This window comes from Sphaeramia orbicularis, chromosome 9 (assembly GCF_902148855.1).
Source record: "Sphaeramia orbicularis chromosome 9, fSphaOr1.1, whole genome shotgun sequence".
Lineage (NCBI taxonomy): Eukaryota > Metazoa > Chordata > Actinopteri > Kurtiformes > Apogonidae > Sphaeramia > Sphaeramia orbicularis.
In genome coordinates, this window is record NC_043965.1 from 8237243 (window position 1) to 8257454 (window position 20212).

The 20212-nt window shown below is 38.7% G+C and overlaps 3 protein-coding genes across 3 annotated transcripts; all 3 read left to right on the top strand.

The window, feature by feature from the left end:
• Positions 1-2574: 2574 nt before the first annotated feature.
• LOC115425583 (FK506-binding protein 15-like) lies at positions 2575-15798 on the top strand. The gene is made up of 11 exons (XM_030143213.1): positions 2575-2586; positions 3338-3484; positions 4271-4377; positions 4934-5099; positions 7595-7646; positions 10376-10512; positions 11590-11751; positions 11859-12002; positions 14650-14742; positions 14989-15102; positions 15709-15798. Exons 1-11 carry the CDS (start codon positions 2575-2577, stop codon positions 15796-15798), a joined length of 1224 nt encoding a protein of 407 aa, XP_029999073.1.
• On the top strand, positions 15798-18416 carry LOC115426017 (submandibular gland secretory Glx-rich protein CA-like). The gene is made up of 2 exons (XM_030143941.1): positions 15798-15815; positions 17671-18416. Exon 2 carries the CDS (start codon positions 17896-17898, stop codon positions 18301-18303), a length of 408 nt encoding a protein of 135 aa, XP_029999801.1. The 5' UTR covers positions 15798-15815; positions 17671-17895; the 3' UTR covers positions 18304-18416.
• A 409-nt stretch (positions 18417-18825) lies between these two features.
• Positions 18826-19882, top strand: LOC115426018 (FK506-binding protein 15-like). The gene is made up of 2 exons (XM_030143942.1): positions 18826-19154; positions 19333-19882. Exons 1-2 carry the CDS (start codon positions 18969-18971, stop codon positions 19408-19410), a joined length of 264 nt encoding a protein of 87 aa, XP_029999802.1. The 5' UTR covers positions 18826-18968; the 3' UTR covers positions 19411-19882.
• Positions 19883-20212: the final 330 nt, after the last annotated feature.

The following is a 20212-nucleotide window of genomic DNA, read 5'->3' on the forward strand; positions in this document are numbered from 1 at the left end:
TATACATTATGTTTATGTTTACGCATTTGGCAGACGCTTTTTTCCAAAGCGACTTACAGGGGAAAACCAATTAAATCACTCAAATCACTCAATTCAAATCACTCACATTACATTTATCACTACTTAAATTAATTTAACATAAATGAGATTTCTTCAAACGTAATTAGACGATTTTGTATTGTATTGAAGGGAAGACATTCAACACATTTAAATGTTCAGAAAAACATTTATTTTTCAAAACAGCAAGATAACATTCTGCAGTCTTACAGTATTGCACAAACCCTGTCGATCAAAAGACAAGTGAAAACATACTATAAAATGTTACGGCAACAATTTCATCAACTTTTCCATTTGACTAAGGAAAATGTACACAGCATTTACAAAATATATGCTATATCCTGAGAACTGGACAAATACAGACAGACATTAAAACAAGCCTGTCAAACTTGGCTGGAGGTTAAGAACTACTGAACAGAGAATGCTGGAGAACAATCACAGGTGCCTGTGTGTGATTTTTTCATCAGCACTATTCAGTGTGCCTACCTCTCATTGTTCAGACCTTGACATAACATACAAACGTCCATAAAATATTGTGCTAACACATTTCTTTTTGTACTCTACAAAAATCCTCATAAAAATAAACATTGGGAGCTAAAGAGTTGCATATTTGCAAGAGGGACAGTGAAAACTGTATGGCGACACCTTCCATTGGTCTCCTTTAAGAACACTTTAACAACATACAATGGCCTACATCACACATCAAACATGCGGCCCACGGTCCAAAAGCGGCCCGCCAAAAGTTCCAATCCAGTCCATGGGATGAATTTGCAAGAAAAATAATAGCATAATAACCTATAAATAATGACTCCAAATATTCTTTTTGGTTTAATGTGAATAAAAATAATGTTACATTATGCCTATAAATAATGACAACTTGTTTTTTTTCTGTTTTCGCTCTAAAACTAACATTAAATTATGAAAATATTTAGCCTACATTTCTAAACTATTCTTTAACAATAAAATGTGAATAACCTCAACAACCTGAAATGTCTAAAGAAACTGAAGTGCAATTTTAACAATATAATGCCTGTTAATGTTTAGTGCCTTTGTAGATCTGCTCCACAATGCAAATGTAGAAATGTTAGGTTTAGGCATAATCTTGTTAAAATTGCACTTATTTTTCGTAAGAATTTTCAGTTTTTTCAGGTTAATGTCTTTTTTGTTTGGATAGTTTGTAAATACTTTCGAAAGTTAATGTTATTTTTTGCACTAAAACAAAGAGAAAAGTTTGGAGTTGGCATTCTTCAAAGGTATTATGCTAATATTCTACTGGCCCGGCCCATCTGAGATCAAACTAGGCCGACTGTGGCCCCTGAACTAAACTGAGTTTGACATCCCTGACCTACATTCACACCTTGATTCTGGCCACATGGTAAGCAACAGGAAAATATGAAGTTGTGATTTTTCACAGTACACTTCACACTGCATTTCTTTACATTTCAAGCTGTTTTTTTAATGTTTGTAACTGTGGTTTCAGCTCACTGTGACCCAGCATGAGAAGAACCTGTTGGATGAACTGGAACGTGTGCTTCATAGTCTCGGGGTAGTTTAGATGCAGTGCATATGGAAGTCCAAACAGAACACTCAGCTTTTGGCAGGTCTCGAAGGCCGTCGATCCCAATCTCTCCTTCAACAATGATCTTCAGCTTGGCTGGGCTGCAGGGATACAAGGAAGATGTGGATGCAGCACCTTCAGGCTCAACCAGCAGGATCCCAGTGTCAATGTGGCGAAGCCAGGCATCTTCATCAGAGTCCTTACTAAAAAAAGTACCAACATACGAGCACAATCATTAATTTCTCATGAAATAACCATCAATAATATTATATTATATGTCACTGCATAGTTTCATGTCATGAAATTAATAACAGTTACTGAAGCAGATCTTAGAAATTGAATAACATCTGCTGGATGATGGGAAAGTGCTTCCAATACAATCCTTGGTGTGTATGGAATATGCATTAACAGGCATTAGTGCTGTATTCAGACCAGAAACAGTTTGAGGACAGTTTGTGATGTCATATTGTTGAAAATTCAAGATTATGTTATCATGGTCCCTTTAGGTACCATATGAGAGGGTAGAGAACGTAACTTACAAACACTGATCCGTAGAAGTCTGCTGGCTTGTCACCAAGAAGAATAGGAAGTCCTCTCAGTACCAGTGTCCCAGTATCAGCTGGCTCTAAAGTCTTTTGAGGAACAAGAAAACAAAATTACACAACTTACAGTTTAAGTTTGATGATATATACCATCTAATACACTAACACTGTATGTGACATGTCAAACAAAAACAATGTATCTGCATAATGGCCATACACAAACCTTGGTCTGCTGTGAAAACTCTGACAACAGCTTCCCAATCTTCCCTCTGTTTGATGGAAATATCTCCAGAAGACGAGGACTGTGCCTATCCATACTCTCAGAATTCTTGCTTCAGGTCTTTGCCCACAATTATTGAACTCCATACACACCTGAAAGACACAGACAATACTCTAGTATTAGGGGATGGGGCGGGGATGCGACTCCAGGTACCGGAGGGACAAACAGAAACAGAACCCGTTCAGTTATCTCTGCTAATCATGGTTATTGCACTGCACTATGCTGGAGGAAAAAGACATACCTCTGCAGAAAGTCATTTATTCAGTCAAAATCTTGCAAAGAGAGAGAAAAAAAAAAGTAGTATCCAAATTGTCTGTTCCATAAACTACTGGGTTCATCCATGGCTGACGCCCTACGCTTCATCCAGGTTTCATGAATATATGTGCAGTGGATATTCAGAGAAAGAAATTAACAAGCAAATGGTGGAGAGAAAATAACATCTTCACAGGACTTAAAAATATGGCAGACAAAAACCGATTTAACATGAACAAAACACTATGATGGGCATTGAAGGCCACAAATTCATCTCATTTATTGTCAGGAATGAATGTCATTTCAGCAAAATTGTGTAAAAGTTATTTGTAAAGCAGCGAGCTAATAATTAAAAACCATTTCATGATACAGTCTGAAACCACAGACGACAACAGGGTAAAACTGCTGATCCAACTAAATAATCTGCTACAGTGCTGTGTAAAAAGATGGGCATTAACTGTGTGCAGAAGACGACCATGAGGGAAAAATGTCTGACCTTCATGTCTAGTTCATGCTCCTTTTGGGTGTGCTTCGTCTGCATCCTCTCTCGGTCAGGGTGGGGGGTCCTGAGGTGAGGGGTCTGGGCTGACCTGGGCAGCATTGGGCCCTTTTTGGTCTCCGGGGACACAGGAGGTGTGTGGTCCTCAGGAACAGGACAGCGGGCCCCAAGGTGAGACAGAATACGTCTCTATATGGAGGACCGACCTGGAACTGACCGGTCAGGGTCCACCTCAGACTTCAGGCAGCCCGTCCCATCCAGACTGTCTGGATTTCAGAAGTTTTCTCTTCATCACAGTGATATTTCTTGGCTTGTCTTGTTTCTGCTTCTGCTAAATCACACAGAATACGGTTTGATTCAACTTCACATATTCACCAAACATAAGTTACACAATAAGCCTCACACAACAGATTTACATACCAAAGAAAACACTGTTTTAATGGGAATGGATTTAAATATGACACTAATTAATAAAATAGATACAAATTTTAAGGACACATACACAATCAAATCACAATATCATCCCAGAGAGTTTTTTTTTTTTTTTTTTTTAACCTTTTATGACTTCATTCATTTGATTATTTTCATCAGCAGCAACATCAAATGACACAAATGCAGGAAATTTGAGATACCTGTACTTTTACTTCAGTATTTCTAACTTATTTCAACTTTATATTTTTACTCCACTACATTTACCTCACAACTTTGCTTGTTTTTCAGTGACCTGTCCAGTTAAAACCACATATCTCTACAGTGGTGGCCAACAGTATTAAAACACTAGGCACTTAAGCACTTAAGTTTAGTTGTTATTTTGTTGTTGTTGTTTTTTTTGGCCACTAAAATACCGATAAAATAAATGAAAAATCTAAAAAGTCATCATTATGCTCTACAAACTATAAAACAGAGCATCATGATGAGATTTTCATACAAAAACCAAACTCAGACTATTATTTCATTGTTAAACGAACAGGTGTGTGTGTGTGTGTGATTACCGGAGGGACAGACTCTGGGTTTTGGATTGAAAAAGCCAGTGGGTCCGCAGCGTCAGATGGAGCTGTTGTCTTTGGGTTTGGCACTCTCAGGAAGGAGCCGGGTGTGGTTCGTGGCTGTTTAGAGCCACCGCCGATGAAGACAAGGAGAACAGGGGGTTAGCTGTTCCTGCCCCAGGAGGGGAGGCTGGACGCCTCCTGTAGAACAGTTGGGCCTGGGTTTAGTGAGTGTCGGCTCCACTGCTGCTCCTCGCCGTTGCCTCAGCCGTGAAAAGCCTTATTGTTTCTATATAATGCAAATGAGCGTCATTAACATCCGTGAATATTGTTCTTAACATGCTAATACACAGTGCTAATACTTGGCTACAGCTAGCAAATTCCATAGGAATGAATGACAAGGCAGCAAGACGCATGCGTTAAGGAGCTTGTTAAACTTCCAAGAGTAAGGCCAGAAGAGGTGTAGTCAATAAAAGTATCAGAAATAAAGGTGTAAATATTGTGAAATTGTAGTAAAATTCAGCGCTTAAGAAAAAGAATCCATTGTGCCATAACTTTGAAAAAGCAGCGGTCCGGTGGTTTCTTGCTTGACAATACAGTATCTACAGTGCATTGCAGCAAAGCTAAAGGTCAAAACGCCATGGCGCTATGACACGCTACGCTACGCTGTGACACAACACGCTACGAGTACGTGGCCGCCATCTTAGGACTGAGGTTGTGGCCGCCATCTTAGGACTGAGGTCGTGGCCGCCATCTTAGGACTGAGGTCGTGGCCGCCATCTTAGGACACGGCTGCGTCATTCCTTCAACACCTGAACTTGGAGTAGACATCTTGAAGAGGACCACCGGTTTTATGTTTTATATTTGTAAGTTCACCTTAAGTTTTGATCTTCTATGGGAGCATTTTCCTGTTTACCGTTTTGAGGTAAGATTTCTTTTGAGTCACGGTTATGTCTTTATATTTGTAAAAGGACAAAAGGGGGTTTTATTTGAATATTGTTCTATTTAGGTAAACTTTACTTTAATGTTTAATTATTCTACCAAGATTTGACATTTTCTAATCGTGCTGATCTCGACAGTGGATGTTCATTCTTTAAGGTTTAATAGGAGCATTTCTATTATTTACCATTGTCATTTGTTATTACTGTTAGCTTTCTGCTATCTTTCAATCTGTATACTCTTTCTCTTCTGTCTCTTAATGCCAGGGGTTTACGCAGCAATCTTAAACGAAAAGCCTTATTTCTTTTTGCCAGCAGTTTAGGACAGACTTTGTCTATATGCAAGAATCTCACTCTATTTCAAATGATACTAACTTCTGGAAGTCTCAGTGGGGTAACTCTGTATGGCTGTCTCATGGCACGGAGCACTCAGCAGGGGTCGCTACCCTAAAAAACAGGTTTAATGGGAATGTTTTATGTACAGAGTATGACCCAGCTGGTCATTTTGTCTGCCAAGCCATACAATATAACGATAAAATTTATGTAACAGGTAATGTTTATGGCTACAATGCCAAACAGGAAAATGATAGTCTTATTATGTCTATAGAAAATAGAGTATTTAGCTGGTTGTCTAAATTTCCAAATGCCACATTAGTGTTAGGGGGCGACCTTAATATGATTGTTGATAGTACTATGGATAAAAGGCCTCCTGGTTCATCAAATAGAAATAATACTAGTCTTGCAGAATTTATGGATAAGTTTAACTTAGAGGATATCTGGAGGGTAAAATACCCTGATATTAGAGCATTTACTTGGAGTAATAAAACAGGGTCAAGTCAGTCGAGAATAGATTTTTGGTTGATTTCCAAGGGTTTTAACAAAGACAATATTGAAGTGGACATTTCTCCCACCCCTTTAACAGATCATAAAGCTATAGTTATTGTTATATTGTGTCACTGGTGTTCCTACATGTTTTGTCAGTGATGTGAAATTATAAATGTTTTTTTTTTTTTTTTTTTTTTAACTTTCTAGCAATCATTTATTTGTTGATTTATGATGTAATCATTATTTGATACTTTTGAGTTAATATCAAAGATGTTTGTCTATCCTTTAATTGTTGTTGGTTTGACAGAAAACAAAACTGTGGTGCAAATCAAATGTGTTCCTACAAGGTTGTTTAGACGTGCAATATTATTTAAAAAAAAAAAAAAAAAAAAAGAAAGAAATATGTGTCAGGGTCTTATCATTCCACTAATCTGCCTTTAACTAAATATTCAGACTGTGTTGAGAAAAAAATCTTTTTTTTATAAACATTTAATGTTGCTTAATTTATAGTTCACACCAATGACAAAGAAACGGCACACTAATTCTTTAATTAAATGCATAAAAATAATCCAAAATACTTCAAGCTCCACTTGTTGTGGAGCACACACATTATATTCATGAAGTTAAGAAGTTAGTTATTGCTCTGAAAGATGTTTTAGGGGTGTAAGAAGGAATGCATTTCATCAGATTTGTATCACCCAGATTCCACTTTTTCTGCAGAAAGACCCAGGTGCATCTCAGCGCAATTGAGATGAGGGTGAAACGCATTCAGGGGAGATGAAAGGACTTCCAAGGCAGCGACAGTACCACCGAAAGCCTTCCAACCACCGGTGAGACTTCATGGGGTTTTCCTTTCATTTTATTTTGCTCATCACCATGGAGCACAAACATTAAATCATAACAAAAAAATAATATATATTCAATACATTCCTCATTTGTAATTATCTTGGCCCATTTCCTGGGAAGCTCACACTTGTTTTTCCATTTCATGTGCGCTGCTCTGAATAGAATTCTGAGATTCCAGCCGTGGTGGGAGAGGCTCCTTTGGGCTCAAGGGACTCCCCTCTCAGCTTGGAAGTGAAGACGACACTTGAGAAGTGAAGGTCTCGTTTGTTGTTATATTTTGTGGTTTGTTCAAAAGGTTTCTGACTGTATAGACCAGTGGTTTGTTATGACCCAGGGTCATAACAACTCCAACTTTTTTACAGTGGAGTACCCCTGAAATATATTTTGTAGCCAAGTACCCCCAACTCTGGCTTCAGCATTGTAGAGGACCAAACATGAGGACCAGGACAAAGGTGGCAAAAATTAGGAAAAATTGATCATTAAATAAAGTTGAAAAATATTTAACAAACTCCCCCAAAAATATAAGTGAACAAAATGAACAAAGTTTGGGCTCAACTGAGGTCAACTAAACAGTAACTGCAACAGAACAAAACTGATCTAACCAGACAATGAACAACTAACCCAAACTAAACACAAGAGGGAGGCATTACACTGAGAAATTAAACCAAACCATTAACTTAGTCAAAGTAACATAAAGCGCAAATAATCGTAACTACACACAAAATACTAACCGTGCAAAATGAATGTGATATAAACCAAGAATTAAGCAACTAAATTAACACTAAGAAACAAACAGTGTTTCCCCCCTCAGTCTGTGTGGCAGCGGTCCCTTCCAGCTCCTTCAATGATAGCCAAGCCCATCGGTCCGGTCCTTTGACTGGCACCTCAAAGAAACAAGTGTAAGGAAATCACTCAAACACTAACTAATATGTGTGCACCCAAATTAGCATGTGTTTAAATGAAATACTTAAACTAAACAGTGTAATCTAATTATTAATTGTAACTAAAGAATGTAATCCAACTCATGAGATAACAAAAACTACTTAGACAAGGTTGTGACAGGTGAGGGATCCACCACAAGCATTTTAGATTTTAAAAACTTTGTAAATAATCAACATATATTGAACTTTAATATATTTAAAATAACAAATCTTTGTAAGAACATTTTGTGTGCGAAATATGAACTGAAATGTACTCTTTTTCATTGACAAGAAAAAATACATTCAATGGTCATTAATGAATAAATGAACCTTTCATCAACAAAACATTATTTCTTAATTACACAAACAAACTCATCTTGAATAATGTAAATTAGAAATGTTCTTAAAATGTTATCAAAGCTTAAACAAAATGACTGACAATAATAATATAACAAAATCAAAATATTGAAATGAAGAAAGGTCAGGAGTGTCAGTCTTATTATATGAATGTATTTGGTGTGTTTTATGTTTCAGCATTAATTCTCATTATTTTTTTCGTGTTCAGTACACAATAATGTATTTAATGTATTTTTTTAAAAACAAACAAAAAAAAAAGTTAAGTACCCCAAATACAGTCTTAGGCCACCTTTAACTTTGTTATTTTTGTTGGGATTTAATGAGCATACACATTATTTCTCTGTCACTTGATTCAGATTGAACTAGAAAGAAACAGAACTATTATGCACACAGAAAAAAAAAAAACCAAACAAAAAAAAAACACATACACAAAAGGAGTCAAAATAACAAAAAGGATCTGACATGTTATGAATGAAACCTGGTGTAAATTACCAGATTACAACAATGTCTGAACAAAGGAGTTCAAGACATGTGAAATTAAAGGGAGATCACATTAAGTACTGGACACTTTGACCTGTGGAAACTGGAAATGTATGTACATGTTTCCTGTATATTCCAGTAGCACATTGATACACAGGTCAAAAAATGCATAACGGTCCTGCAAACTTTGAAAAACTAAAAGGTGGCCTTGTACTTTTACACAGTGCTGCACTAAGAAACAAAACTAAATAAATGAATAATACATAAATACATGAATTAATAGAATAATTAAAAATAGCTGAATATTGTTTCAAATAGAAATGTCCTCATAGGACAGATATTTAAAGCTATAATATTGAGACACTACACAGATATTGTTTCTCTTTCATCAAAAAAATACATATCTTCCCTCTCACAAACTCCTCAGTTATGTAGTTTAACTTTAATTGCAATAGTAACACAGTGTGTATTTGATGAATGTGGAAACTTCACACTGGACTTCAAGCAGTGTGAATTGTGTGCCTCTCCACTCTTCCTCCAGACTCTGGGACCTTGATTTCCAAATGACCTGCAAAATGGACTTTGATCTGAAAAGAGGACTTTGGACTTTCCACAGTCAGTGGTGATTTGGTCTGCCATGGCATCTGCTGATGTTGGTCCACTGTGTTTTCTGAAGTCCACAGTCCACACCCCCATCTACCAGGACATTTTAGAACACTTCATGCTTCCTTCTGCTGAGAAGCTTTGTGGAGATGCTGATTTCACTTTCCAGCAGGACTTGGCACCTGCCCACACTGCCAAAGGTACCAAAAACTGGTTCAATGACCATGGTGTTACTGTGCTTGATTGGCCAGAAAACTCACCTGACCTGAACCCCATAGAGAATCTATGGAGGATTGTCGAGAGGAAGATAAGAGACAGCAGATCCAACAATGCAGATGACCTGAAAGACACTATCAAACCAACCTGGGCTTCCATTCCACCTGAGCAGTACCACAGGCTGATCACCTCCATGACATGACACACTGATGCAGTATGGGGTGGCCATGGCTCAGTTGGTAGAGCGGGTCGTCCAATAACCGAAGGGTTGGCGGTTCGAATCCCGCTCTGTCCTAGTCAGTCCGTTGTGTCCTTGGGCAAGACACTTCACCCTCCTTGCCTCCAGTGCCCACATGGTCGGAGGGGCCGTAGGCGCAAAATGGCAGCCACGCTTCTGTCAGTCTGCCCCAGGGCAGCTGTGGCTACAGATGTAGTTTACCACCACCAGAGTGTGAATGTGAGCGCAATAATGTAAAGCGCTTTGGGTGTCTAGAAGGGCGCTATATAAATCCAATCCATTATTATTATTATTATTAATTCACGTAAAAGGAGAACCAACAGAGTCTTGAGCACATAGAAATGAACATGCTTTTCAAAAGCCTGACATTTCTGTTTAAAATATCCTTTTTTAATTGATTTTATGATATATTCGAATTTTGAGACACCGAATTTTGGGTTTTCATTATCTGTAAGCCATAAACATCAAAATTTCAAGAAATAAGGCTTGAAATATTTCACTCTATGTCTAATGAGTCATATAATATATGGGTTTCACTTTCTGAAATGAGTGACAAAAAATATTGAACTTTTTCATGATATTCTAATTTTTTGACCTGCACCTGTATGTGATGCAGAGACTTAATGACAAACTAAAATCTTTGGAATGTCTAATAATAATCAGCAACCAATTTAAGCTAATTCAGTGTTGAAGCGTTAAGAGTCTAAACATGTAGTGAAAACAGTGGACGTTCTCCAGTGAATGGAGCTTCAAACTACACCATGTTTATGTGTTTCAGAGCTGAAGGAGGGAGCAGGACGGACCCAGACTCAGTACCGTTCAGAGAAACAGAGACACAAAGAGATGGAGCTGAAAGTCAACAACATGGAGGAGGAAATGCAGGACCTGAGGACTGACAAAGAGAGTCTGGAACGAGTGAGTGCCAATCATGTTTATGTCAGGACGCAAAGATGGGAAGTGGAATATAGGAGCCACTATGCATGCACCTTCAACAGAAAACATAAACAAAGATGAAATATCTGAAGGAAAAATGTAAATAAACTCAACATTGTAGTGTAGGTTGACCTATGAAGTAATTAAATGTCCTGTGTAATAGTATTTCCAAGTAAACAGCATACATCATGCATTAACAGACATGGAATCAGTGTCAAATGTTTTCATTAGGCTAACATGATACCGTCAGTATCACTTTGAACCCCTGCATATTTTACGTCTTAGAAATAGAGCATGCTAGAGTGTTGTAAAGAGGAGTTGATAATCTTATTTATTTTGTTTTGTTTTTCTTCTCTTTTTTTGTGTTTAATAGGTCTGTAGGTTTGTTGTATAATTAGTTTTTTTTGTATTGCATCTGTGTGGTCCCTTGTGTCTAAGTACAGAAATAGAGCATACTTTTTATTATTAAATCATCGGTTTTGAATTGAATTTCAATTTTGGTAAAACAGCAAGTCTGTTAACATCAAGACATTTCATCAAACTATTGGTTAAATCATTACGTTCTTTTTTTTTTTCTAAATGTTTTTCGGTGTTGTGTGAATAGTTTAGGTGTTGGTTGTTGTGATGTTTTATTGGCATCAAATATCAGTTTGTTTGTTTTCTCTTCCTCTCTTTATTTTCTTGTGTTTTTTAGGGTGCATTTGCTTCCTAAGATTACATGCCATGCAGTACTGACTCCATGTAAACACTAAGGGGGAGGTTTTCTCTGTGGGCACATTGTATTTTGGCTGTAGGCATATCTATCTGCAACAGGAACCGAGTCTGATGTGGGAACTTGAAGCCTCCACTGAATATACCGAAAAACAGACTTTGGGCGTAAAACAGACAATCTGTTAATGTTAAGTCACTTTATCAAATTATTGGTTATCTTTTAACTTTTTACAGTTAACTGCAAATTTTTTTGGATTCTCAATGAACTCTAACATTCTAGGGTGTTGCAAAGTCTTTAGAAAATGTAAACTGTGTTTGCCAAAAGCAGTTTGTTCCTGTTCTTTCCAGACACTTTCAGAACGGAAGAAGAAGAAGAAGTGGCAGGCAGAGCGCCAGCGTCGGGATGAAGAGGTCGAGGAACTACGCAAGAGCAGCCAGCAGGAACTGGATAACGTCTGGGCTCAACTCCGCAAGGCCCGAACCAGCAACGACAACGCTGCATCTGAACAGGTTACACATCTGAACTTTGACTTTGTAACAGCTTTTGGGTTGTGTAATCTCATTGGCCAGCCCAGGATACACTGTCCGACCTGTTTTCCATGTGTTTCAGTTCTCAGCTGCAGACGGAGCTGGAGGAGGAATGGAAGGGGAAGTGTGAACAGGCGGTGGCCGTGGCCAAAGAGCAGCACAGGAGAGAGCAGAGTGAACTCACAGAGCAGAGGGACGCTCTGCAGGACAAGCTAAACCAGCTGCAGGAGAAGGCAAGTCTGAAGATGTTTCTCAATATATGTTCTTGTCAGTTCTTCTGTTCTTGCGATCTCATGAAACGTCACCAGTTGCCGCACAAGTACTGTTCTAGGGATGCACCGATACCCCTTTTTTCCAGACCGAGTACGAGTACTTACATTTGCATACTTGCCAATACCGAGTACCGATACAAGTACTTAATAATCCCATTCCAGTTGTTAGTTCCTTTTGTAAATGTGCTTTATTGTCGTTGTCATTAGTCTGACAGGAACAAAGTGCTGCTACTGACATTTAATGTGTTGGAATGAGTGTTTCTCAATTAATCCACCAGGGGGCAGTGCTCTGAATTAACCATATTGGACAAATACCACGAAGAAGAGTAAAGTTTTTTGAGAAGAGGAAAGTCAGTAATAACAAACATGGAGACGACAGAGGCAACACTAATGTGATACTAATATTGCAGCGTTTTCGCTGGTAAGGTTTAAAAGCTTAGCTTCAGCAGGCAGAGAAAAGAGAAGTGAGCCATAAGTTTGGTTTTCACTTCCGTTGGCGGCGGTCCACACCGCTCCATACCCCCGGTGGTATTCTTTGTCTGGGTGCGCATCCGCCAGCACCTGGAAAACGGATGGAGTGTACACAGAGGACGGACAGAATGCTGCGTCCGTATCTGTCTGTGTCTTTAAGGTTACTTGCAGTCAGTGTGACTTTTATCACCGTTATTTATTTTGAAAAATCTCCACACTCTTCACACTCCCCACACATTATTCCACTGGTACGTACCTGCTGCACTGAACTGTGGATGTCACACGGCCGTAAGTGGTATCGGTGCATTTGTATCGGATATCTTTTACGAGTACGAGTACACACACTGAGTATCGGAACCGATGCCTGATACTTGTATCAGTGCATCCCTATACTGTTCCATTTGAAAGTTCACACAAACCAAGATCAGACAGAATTTCTGGATGGTGTTGTTGTCTGCTAGCTTAGACCACAGGGTTCAAACAGGTGCTTGAAATCCTTGAATTTCAATGTTGTGTTTTCAAGGTCTGAATTTCAGTTTAAGTGCTTGAAAGTGCTTGTAATTATAACTGTGATCTAATTTATTTTATTTATTTTTAATATTAACACTGTCAGGTTAGATGGCAAGACAAAGCTACTCACAGAGGTGATACATTTTGAAAAATAAAACTTTGTCAACAAAGAACATTACCAAGGTAGATCCCTCACTTATTCCAGAGTAGTCTTATTAATATGAGTTTGTGACTAATATCTGTGTTCCTTATTATTTATTTATTTATTATTGTTGTTAATTATTGGTGCAACAGGGTGGGAATGTTCATGGGTTTGAGTATTAAAAAAAAAAAAAAAAAAAAAAAAAAGCAATGACTATCTTATGCTTTTCTGGATGACTCAGTATGTATTAAAACACTTTGAACAAAAAAAAAAAGGAAACTAGAAGCACTCGGAGAGCGCAGACCTCCGCCAAGGCTGATCAGTGGGCCCCCCCACCCCCGATCACCACCAAAATGTAATCATTTCTTCCTTATCTCATTTCCAACAAACCCTGAAAATTTCATCCAAATCTATCCATAACTTTTTGAGTTATGTTGCACACTAACGGACAGACAAACAAACAAACAGACAGACAAACAAACAAACCCTGGCAAAAACATAACCTCCTTGGCGGAGGTAATTACCAGGTGCTGGTTTAGACTCTAGGTACACTTTTATCGGAATCTGTGTCTTGGTGCGAGTGTGTCTGAAGAACACCAAGTGGCTTCCCTTTTTTTTTTTGATAAAACTTTGTATTCTCCTTTAACATCTAAGCTTTTTACTATTATGAAACATAATTCTAGATGTTTATAGCATAATGCAATGTACATCATTGTGATATAAAGTAACAAAAATAATCATGAGTATATGTATTCCTGTAGATATGTATTTTACCGCAGCAGTAAGGTGCTGTGCTGGAAAAATTGCATGCATACATGAGAGGTATCCGCTGTGAGTCTGGGCTCAACATATTGTTTGAGCTGCAGGCCCTGAAAGTTTTTATCATCATTAGGATAAAATTCCACAATGACCTTTCAGTGTATTGTAACTAAAGTGGTCTGAAAGGAAATGGGTTGTCTGCATCTACACCATGCCTGTGTTTTTAGGCTGCAGAAAATGTACCCTGTGATGCAGGGTTTTGTCTAATCTCAGGTGTCTTCAGGTTGGTAGGAGGGTTAAATATGTGATTGACAGCTGTAATTACCAGTCACTAATCAGACCGCAGCATGGAAAGACATCAGGTTATTTCTATATGTTCAGTCTTTGGATTTTGAGAGAAAGGAGCTGTAGACGGAACACATGCATTTTCACAATCGGCTGCTTCTTTCCACCTGATATTGAGTCCTGCAGCTTTAATAGTTACATTTCGGGCAGCATATTTTGTTTTATGGAACTTACAGCCACGTGAAAATAGAAAAAAAACAAGTAATGTCTTTAAACATGATGGGTGGCTGACTTATTTCTGGCTTTTAATAATAAAATAATAATACGTCACACTTGTATAGCGATTTTTTTGGACACTCAAAGACGCTTCACAAACAAACAAAAGAAAAAGAACAAAGAGAACAAAGGGTCTCAAGAAAATGCTTTTGTCTTTCTTAACAGTTCACAGCTCTGAAACAGTCGAAAGAGTCCGAAGAACAGAGTTTACTGCAGCAGCGGAGTCACACTGAGGAGCTGAACGCCCTTCAGGAAAAAGTAAGACGGACCATCAGACTGTGCTTGGACTTAGATAACAGACCTAGATCACCATTAGCAGGGAATGCATTTGTCAAGGACGATTCTTTGACAGAATTTCGTTGGACATCACACCTGCGAATAGTGTGAAACCAATCTCCTTGCTATGTTTATGCTTATCGTTACCGTTAGACATCCTGACCCCCTCACCCACTCTCCACTTTCACATTTGGACACAAACCTTTTCCGCTGTGTTTTCTGTTGTAGTACACAGCCTTGGAGCAGCAGGGAACAGCTGTACGAGAGAAACTGGAGAGGAGAGTGGTTGAACTGGAGAACAAACTGGCAGAACAACAAGGTTCAGGAGACACTGCAGCAGAGGTTTGTACACACATACACACAGTTGTGTAGCAGTAAATGCTTGTGTAAACTTGTGTATGTTACTTCTTACTGCCATTCATACGTCTGTGCTGCCATTTGTTTACTGTACATGCTATTTTTACATTTCTTTTTATGCATATGGTGTACATATTCTTAGTGTTTTATATTTTATCTCAGTGTTTAAGTTGAACCTCACTTTGCTGAGAACTGCCGGTGTAAATTTTATGTGTACTCATAATGACAATAAACATTCTTGAATCTTGTTTAGCTTTGTAAATTCACTGTTTGACAACTTTTAGAACAGAACATTAGAATTGAGATCACAGTGGAATTTAAGATTTCCTGTCATGAAATTCCTTTTAGCGCAATTTCTCACAGAGACACATATCATGTGTTATTCATACTTAGAGTATTTATAGCCTTAACATCTACAGTCTTTGGATAAATTAAAAAAAAAACCCAAATAATAGAATAAATACATTTATTTATTAAAAACTTTGCAGACAAAATAAATTAAAGTCCATTGCTGTTGATAAGTTGATGGTAGAAATGTATTTTGTATAAGTCTCTGTTTTGTTTTGTTTTTTTTTTTTTTGTTGTCTGCAGGTGAAGCGTGTGATGAATGGAGTGTTCCATTCTCTGCGAGGGGAGTTTGACCTCAGTGAGTCGTACAGTGGCCAGGCTGTGTTGGGGTGATTGTCACCACCATCAAGGTAAACCAATAGTTCAGACATACTCAGTGACAGCTTTCTAGTGAAGTGCAACCAAAAAATTTGAAGCACATCAATGCTGTAGAATTAAGATTCTCCTCAGCATGCTCCAAACTAAGTCAAACATTTATAGGAAATGAGAGAAACGTGTGTCTTTTTCACTTCTCTCCAGCTGTGCCATTATTGCATATTTCAGCGTTGTGGTTCTTAATCACTGATCTCACATGGTATAATTACACAGAGGGCAGGTTGACCAGAGGATTGCATGGCTTTTGCAGGTGCAGAAATGATAGAAATGATCCCAAAAGGGTTGCTTGTATTTCACAAAGCAATTGCAAAGGGTGGAGTTTACTGTAAATGTTGCACTAATGTCATGAGCATAGAGGTAAATGAGGGAATAGTTATACATTTGATGCTAAATCTTCCCTTTTCTTTACAAAACAAATGCTGATGATCAGTCTGCTTTATTACACATCCATATCTGTATTATTCTGCAGTCTGATCTGGTGCTAATGAAGTTACAGTTGCATGTATGTATCAATGCACACACCTTAAACACCAGAAACTCTGATGCAAAACAAGGACAAATTTCACTCTGGTGCCAAACTTAGGCCCTGTCCATATGAAGACGGTTTTGGTCATATCCGCAAAAGCTATTTATCAGATAGGCCTTTCATCCACATGAAACCAGCATGTTCAGTCACTGAAACTGCAACTTTTTGAAACCAGGTCCCAGAGTGCATAAATTTGAAAACACCGGTTTCACGTCTTCATCTGTACGACCAAACCGCAACTTCTCTAAAAATGATAATGTCATAGCCCCACCTCTCTAACCTTTCACCCCAGAAGGAAGACGCCACTTCCCAACAACAACAACAACAACGGCGGACTACAGAGTAGTGCTGGTGCTACAACAGCTATTGAGCTTATTGGAAATGTTGAATCCAAATCTTCAGCTACTTTTTCATTACAATGAGCAACAAACAACCATAGATAACAATATTCACTACATGCTCTTGGATCTGCCACAGAGAGGGGCAACCAGGAGAAAATATTGGATCAGACCCGGTAGAACCAAGCAAGCTTCATGCGCATGTTCCACGTTTTCTTCTCTGTTTTTTGCGAGAGCAGTACAACGCCACATACAGGCCTGGCATTTGTACTAGATGGTTTTCAGTGGTTTCATGTGGACGCAGATATTTCCTGAAACGACTCTGTGTTTACGGAGCACTTTTTTGAAAACAACGAAAAAAATCAGTTCGGAAAAGATGTGATTTCGTGTGGACATGGCCTTAATGTCTGAGTTTGAACTATTGTATCATTCGTGCAAAATATTTGTCACTAGGTCCATAAAATGGAGCAGATTACTGGTAGAAAATGTGCACAATCCATTCTCTATAGACCCACCCATTAGGCATAAAAACCCTATGAATGGCAATAGCAGCCAGAATACATAAAAAATAAATTGGCCATATGTCTGCAAAATAATAGAGATGAGTCTAAAATTAGTCACCTGAAGAGAGGCTTTGAGAAACAAATCCCATCCTTTATGAACTTATGATAATGTCTGTAAATGTAGAGATTTGTTTCTCAACACATTAATCCCAATCTCCTGGTGCATTTGTTACTCTTTTTCCTGTGTTTCTCACTTTGCTTTCACCAAAGTAATCAGTTTGAACTACTGCATATAGATTACAACTAGCAAGCCAAGTAAATCACACAAAGCCTTTTCTATCAACACAAGTCCCTAAATATTGCAGTCACATTTAACTGAGAAATGTGCATCCTGTGACACACAACAGGACACTGCTTTCTACCATAAAGTCTGACGATTCTTCTATGATCTTGACTTTTTCAGAATGTAACCCTGCAGCTGTTGAGCAACTCTGAGAAATCAGCACCGACACCGAGTAAGAAGGAAGAGGAAGAGGAGGAAGAGGAGGTCAAACCACAGCAGAACGTTCATGTGAATGGAGAAAGAGAAGAGGAAGTCAAAGAGGAAGAGAAGGAGGAAGTACATGCGGCTCAATCTGAGTCTCAACCACTCGGCAAGGACCAGAAGGACGAGGAAGTATCGGAAAAGATGGAAACGGTTCCTGCGTCAGAAACACAAAATCAGTCAGAAGCTTTAGAGTCCATGAAAATCCATCAGGGTACAGCCACTGAATCCAAACCAGCGGAGGAGGCAGCAGATTCAGAAGCACAGCAGGAGGCGGTACCATGCTCTGCTCCTCCTGCTGCTCCTACAGAAGAGGACGACACCAGTAAAACTCCAGATCCACCAGGAGGATCTGAGGAGAGTTCAACACCTGAGATGGCACAAGAAACTGAAGAACACAACGCTGTGGTGAACAGTGAGACGGAGAAGAACAAGGATGATGAAGAGCATCCAGAAGAAACCAATGGTGATACTCAGAAAGGCCTTGGCCCGCCCACAAACCCTCCTCCACCACCAAAAGCACAGAACAGCCCACGGCAGGACACAGGGTGAGTGGGTAGAGAATATTCCTGTTTTTTTAACACTAAAAGAGAATAAGTTGTAGTTGTCATCATTTATGTCAGTATGTTCTTATTTTATGGGTCTGACCCACTTTAGATTGAACTGGTCTGTATGTGGAGCCTGAACTGAAATGATTTTAACATCCTTGATTGTTAATATCTTAAGTGTAATTTTTGCATTTCACAAATTCATCCCATGGGCCGGACTGGACCCTGTGGCGGGCCGTGTGTTTGACACCCCTGATGTAGAAGGAATCAGTTAAACTTCCAGACGTGTTTTCCACAGACGCATTATAACATAATTTTATCATTTTTAGTTTGAATGTGTGACTTGACACAATGGGAGAGGGGTGTGTGTGTCTGTTTTTTTTTTAACTTTGTTTTACTGCTTTTACTATTTATAGTTTTTGCATTGTATATTTCCTTTTTTTGACTCAAGAAGTACTGTTTTGGTCAGCGTATCTTTTGGTAACTGGATTTTCTTTTCAGAAACAAAAGAAAAACTTATGGTTAATTGATTTTCATTTTAAAATAGACAAATTAAACTTGAATTTGACCTGTTTTTAACAAGCGCATCAGAATTTGATTGTGTGTGCTCTGTGTATACAATGACAATAAAAGGAATGTTGAATCTTCTCCCTCCGCTCTGTTCTCTGCATGTGGAACTGCCTGTCTAACTTCCCCTCCTTGGCTTCATGTCTCTGTCGTCCCTTCTTCTTTTACTATTCTCTCAGTCTGACTGGGGGAATGGGTGAGGAAAATGGAGAGGGGCCATTTTTCCAGACCACAACTCCTGCCAAACCCCCTGCAGCGGCCAGCGAGGAGGAAGAGGAGGAGGAACTGGTAAGAAACCATCTGTAGAGTCCAGACTGAGCTCTCAGATTTGGTTGGAAACAGCGCTTCAAACCCCGACCCCTGCCTTGTGTTCCGTCGTATGTGTTCAGTCAGACAGCGTTGTTCCAGATCTTTCCTCGAACGTCACTCATATTTGATTTCTTTTTTCTCTCTTGTTTGTCTTCAGAGCTTGAAGGGGCATCCTCCACCTGCCCCGCTGTTCGGTGACGACGACGAAGACGATGATCTGGACTGGCTAAACTGACAAGCAACCACAGTAGTCTGGTTTTTTAAAATTGTCAACACTAAAGAGGAATGTGGTGCTTTCCCATCTGTCTGCGAGGAGAAGCTCATTCTGATGAACTGAAGGAAAAGTCAAACAGTTGAACAACTTCTCTGCGGTTTCACATTGACTGAGCTGCTGCCACAGCTTCACAGAGAACAAAACTACAATCCCTGGCTTTTATTCCGGTTCAATAAACAAACCTGTAATTCACAGAAACTGCTTTTCTTTAATTGTGTCATATGTGTTGTTGATACGATTTAATACCCATCTTTTTACACAGCACTGTAGCAGATTATTTAGTTGGATCAGCAGTTTTACCCTGTTGTTGTCTGTGGTTTCAGACTGTATCATGAAATGGTTTTTAATTATTAGCTTGCTGCTTTAAAAATAACTTTTACACAGTTTTGCTGAAATGACATTCATTCCTGAAAATAAATGAGATGAACTTGTGGCCTTCATTGCCCATCATGGTGTTTTGTTCATGTTAAATCGGTTTTTGTCTGCCATATTTTTGTTCAGTCCTCTGAAGAGGTTATTTTCTGTCCACCATTTGCTTGTTAATTTCTTTCTCTGAATATCCACTGCACATATATTCATGAAACCTGGATGAAGCGCAGGGCGTCAGCCATGGATGAACCCAGTAGTTTATGGAACAGACAATTTGGATAGTACATTTTTGGGTTTTTTTTTTTTTTTTTTCTCATTGCAAGATTTTGACTGAATTAAATGACTTTCTGCAGAGGTATGTCCTTCTACTTTTTTGTTTTTTCACATTGTTTAC

Excerpts from the sequence above, each read along its gene's own strand:
- LOC115426017 (XM_030143941.1), top strand. The coding sequence starts at position 17,896 with ATGGAAACGGTTCCTGCGTCAGAAACACAAAATCAGTCAGAAGCTTTA.
- LOC115425583 (XM_030143213.1), top strand. Across the intron at positions 4,378-4,933 it reads GGGGAGGCTGGACGCCTCCT|GACTGAGGTCGTGGCCGCCA; the intron begins GTAGAACAGTTG and ends CCGCCATCTTAG. Across the intron at positions 15,103-15,708 it reads CAGGAGACACTGCAGCAGAG|GTGAAGCGTGTGATGAATGG; the intron begins GTTTGTACACAC and ends TGTTGTCTGCAG.
- LOC115426018 (XM_030143942.1), top strand. The coding sequence starts at position 18,969 with ATGTGGAACTGCCTGTCTAACTTCCCCTCCTTGGCTTCATGTCTCTGT. Across the intron at positions 19,155-19,332 it reads AGGAAGAGGAGGAGGAACTG|AGCTTGAAGGGGCATCCTCC; the intron begins GTAAGAAACCAT and ends GTTTGTCTTCAG.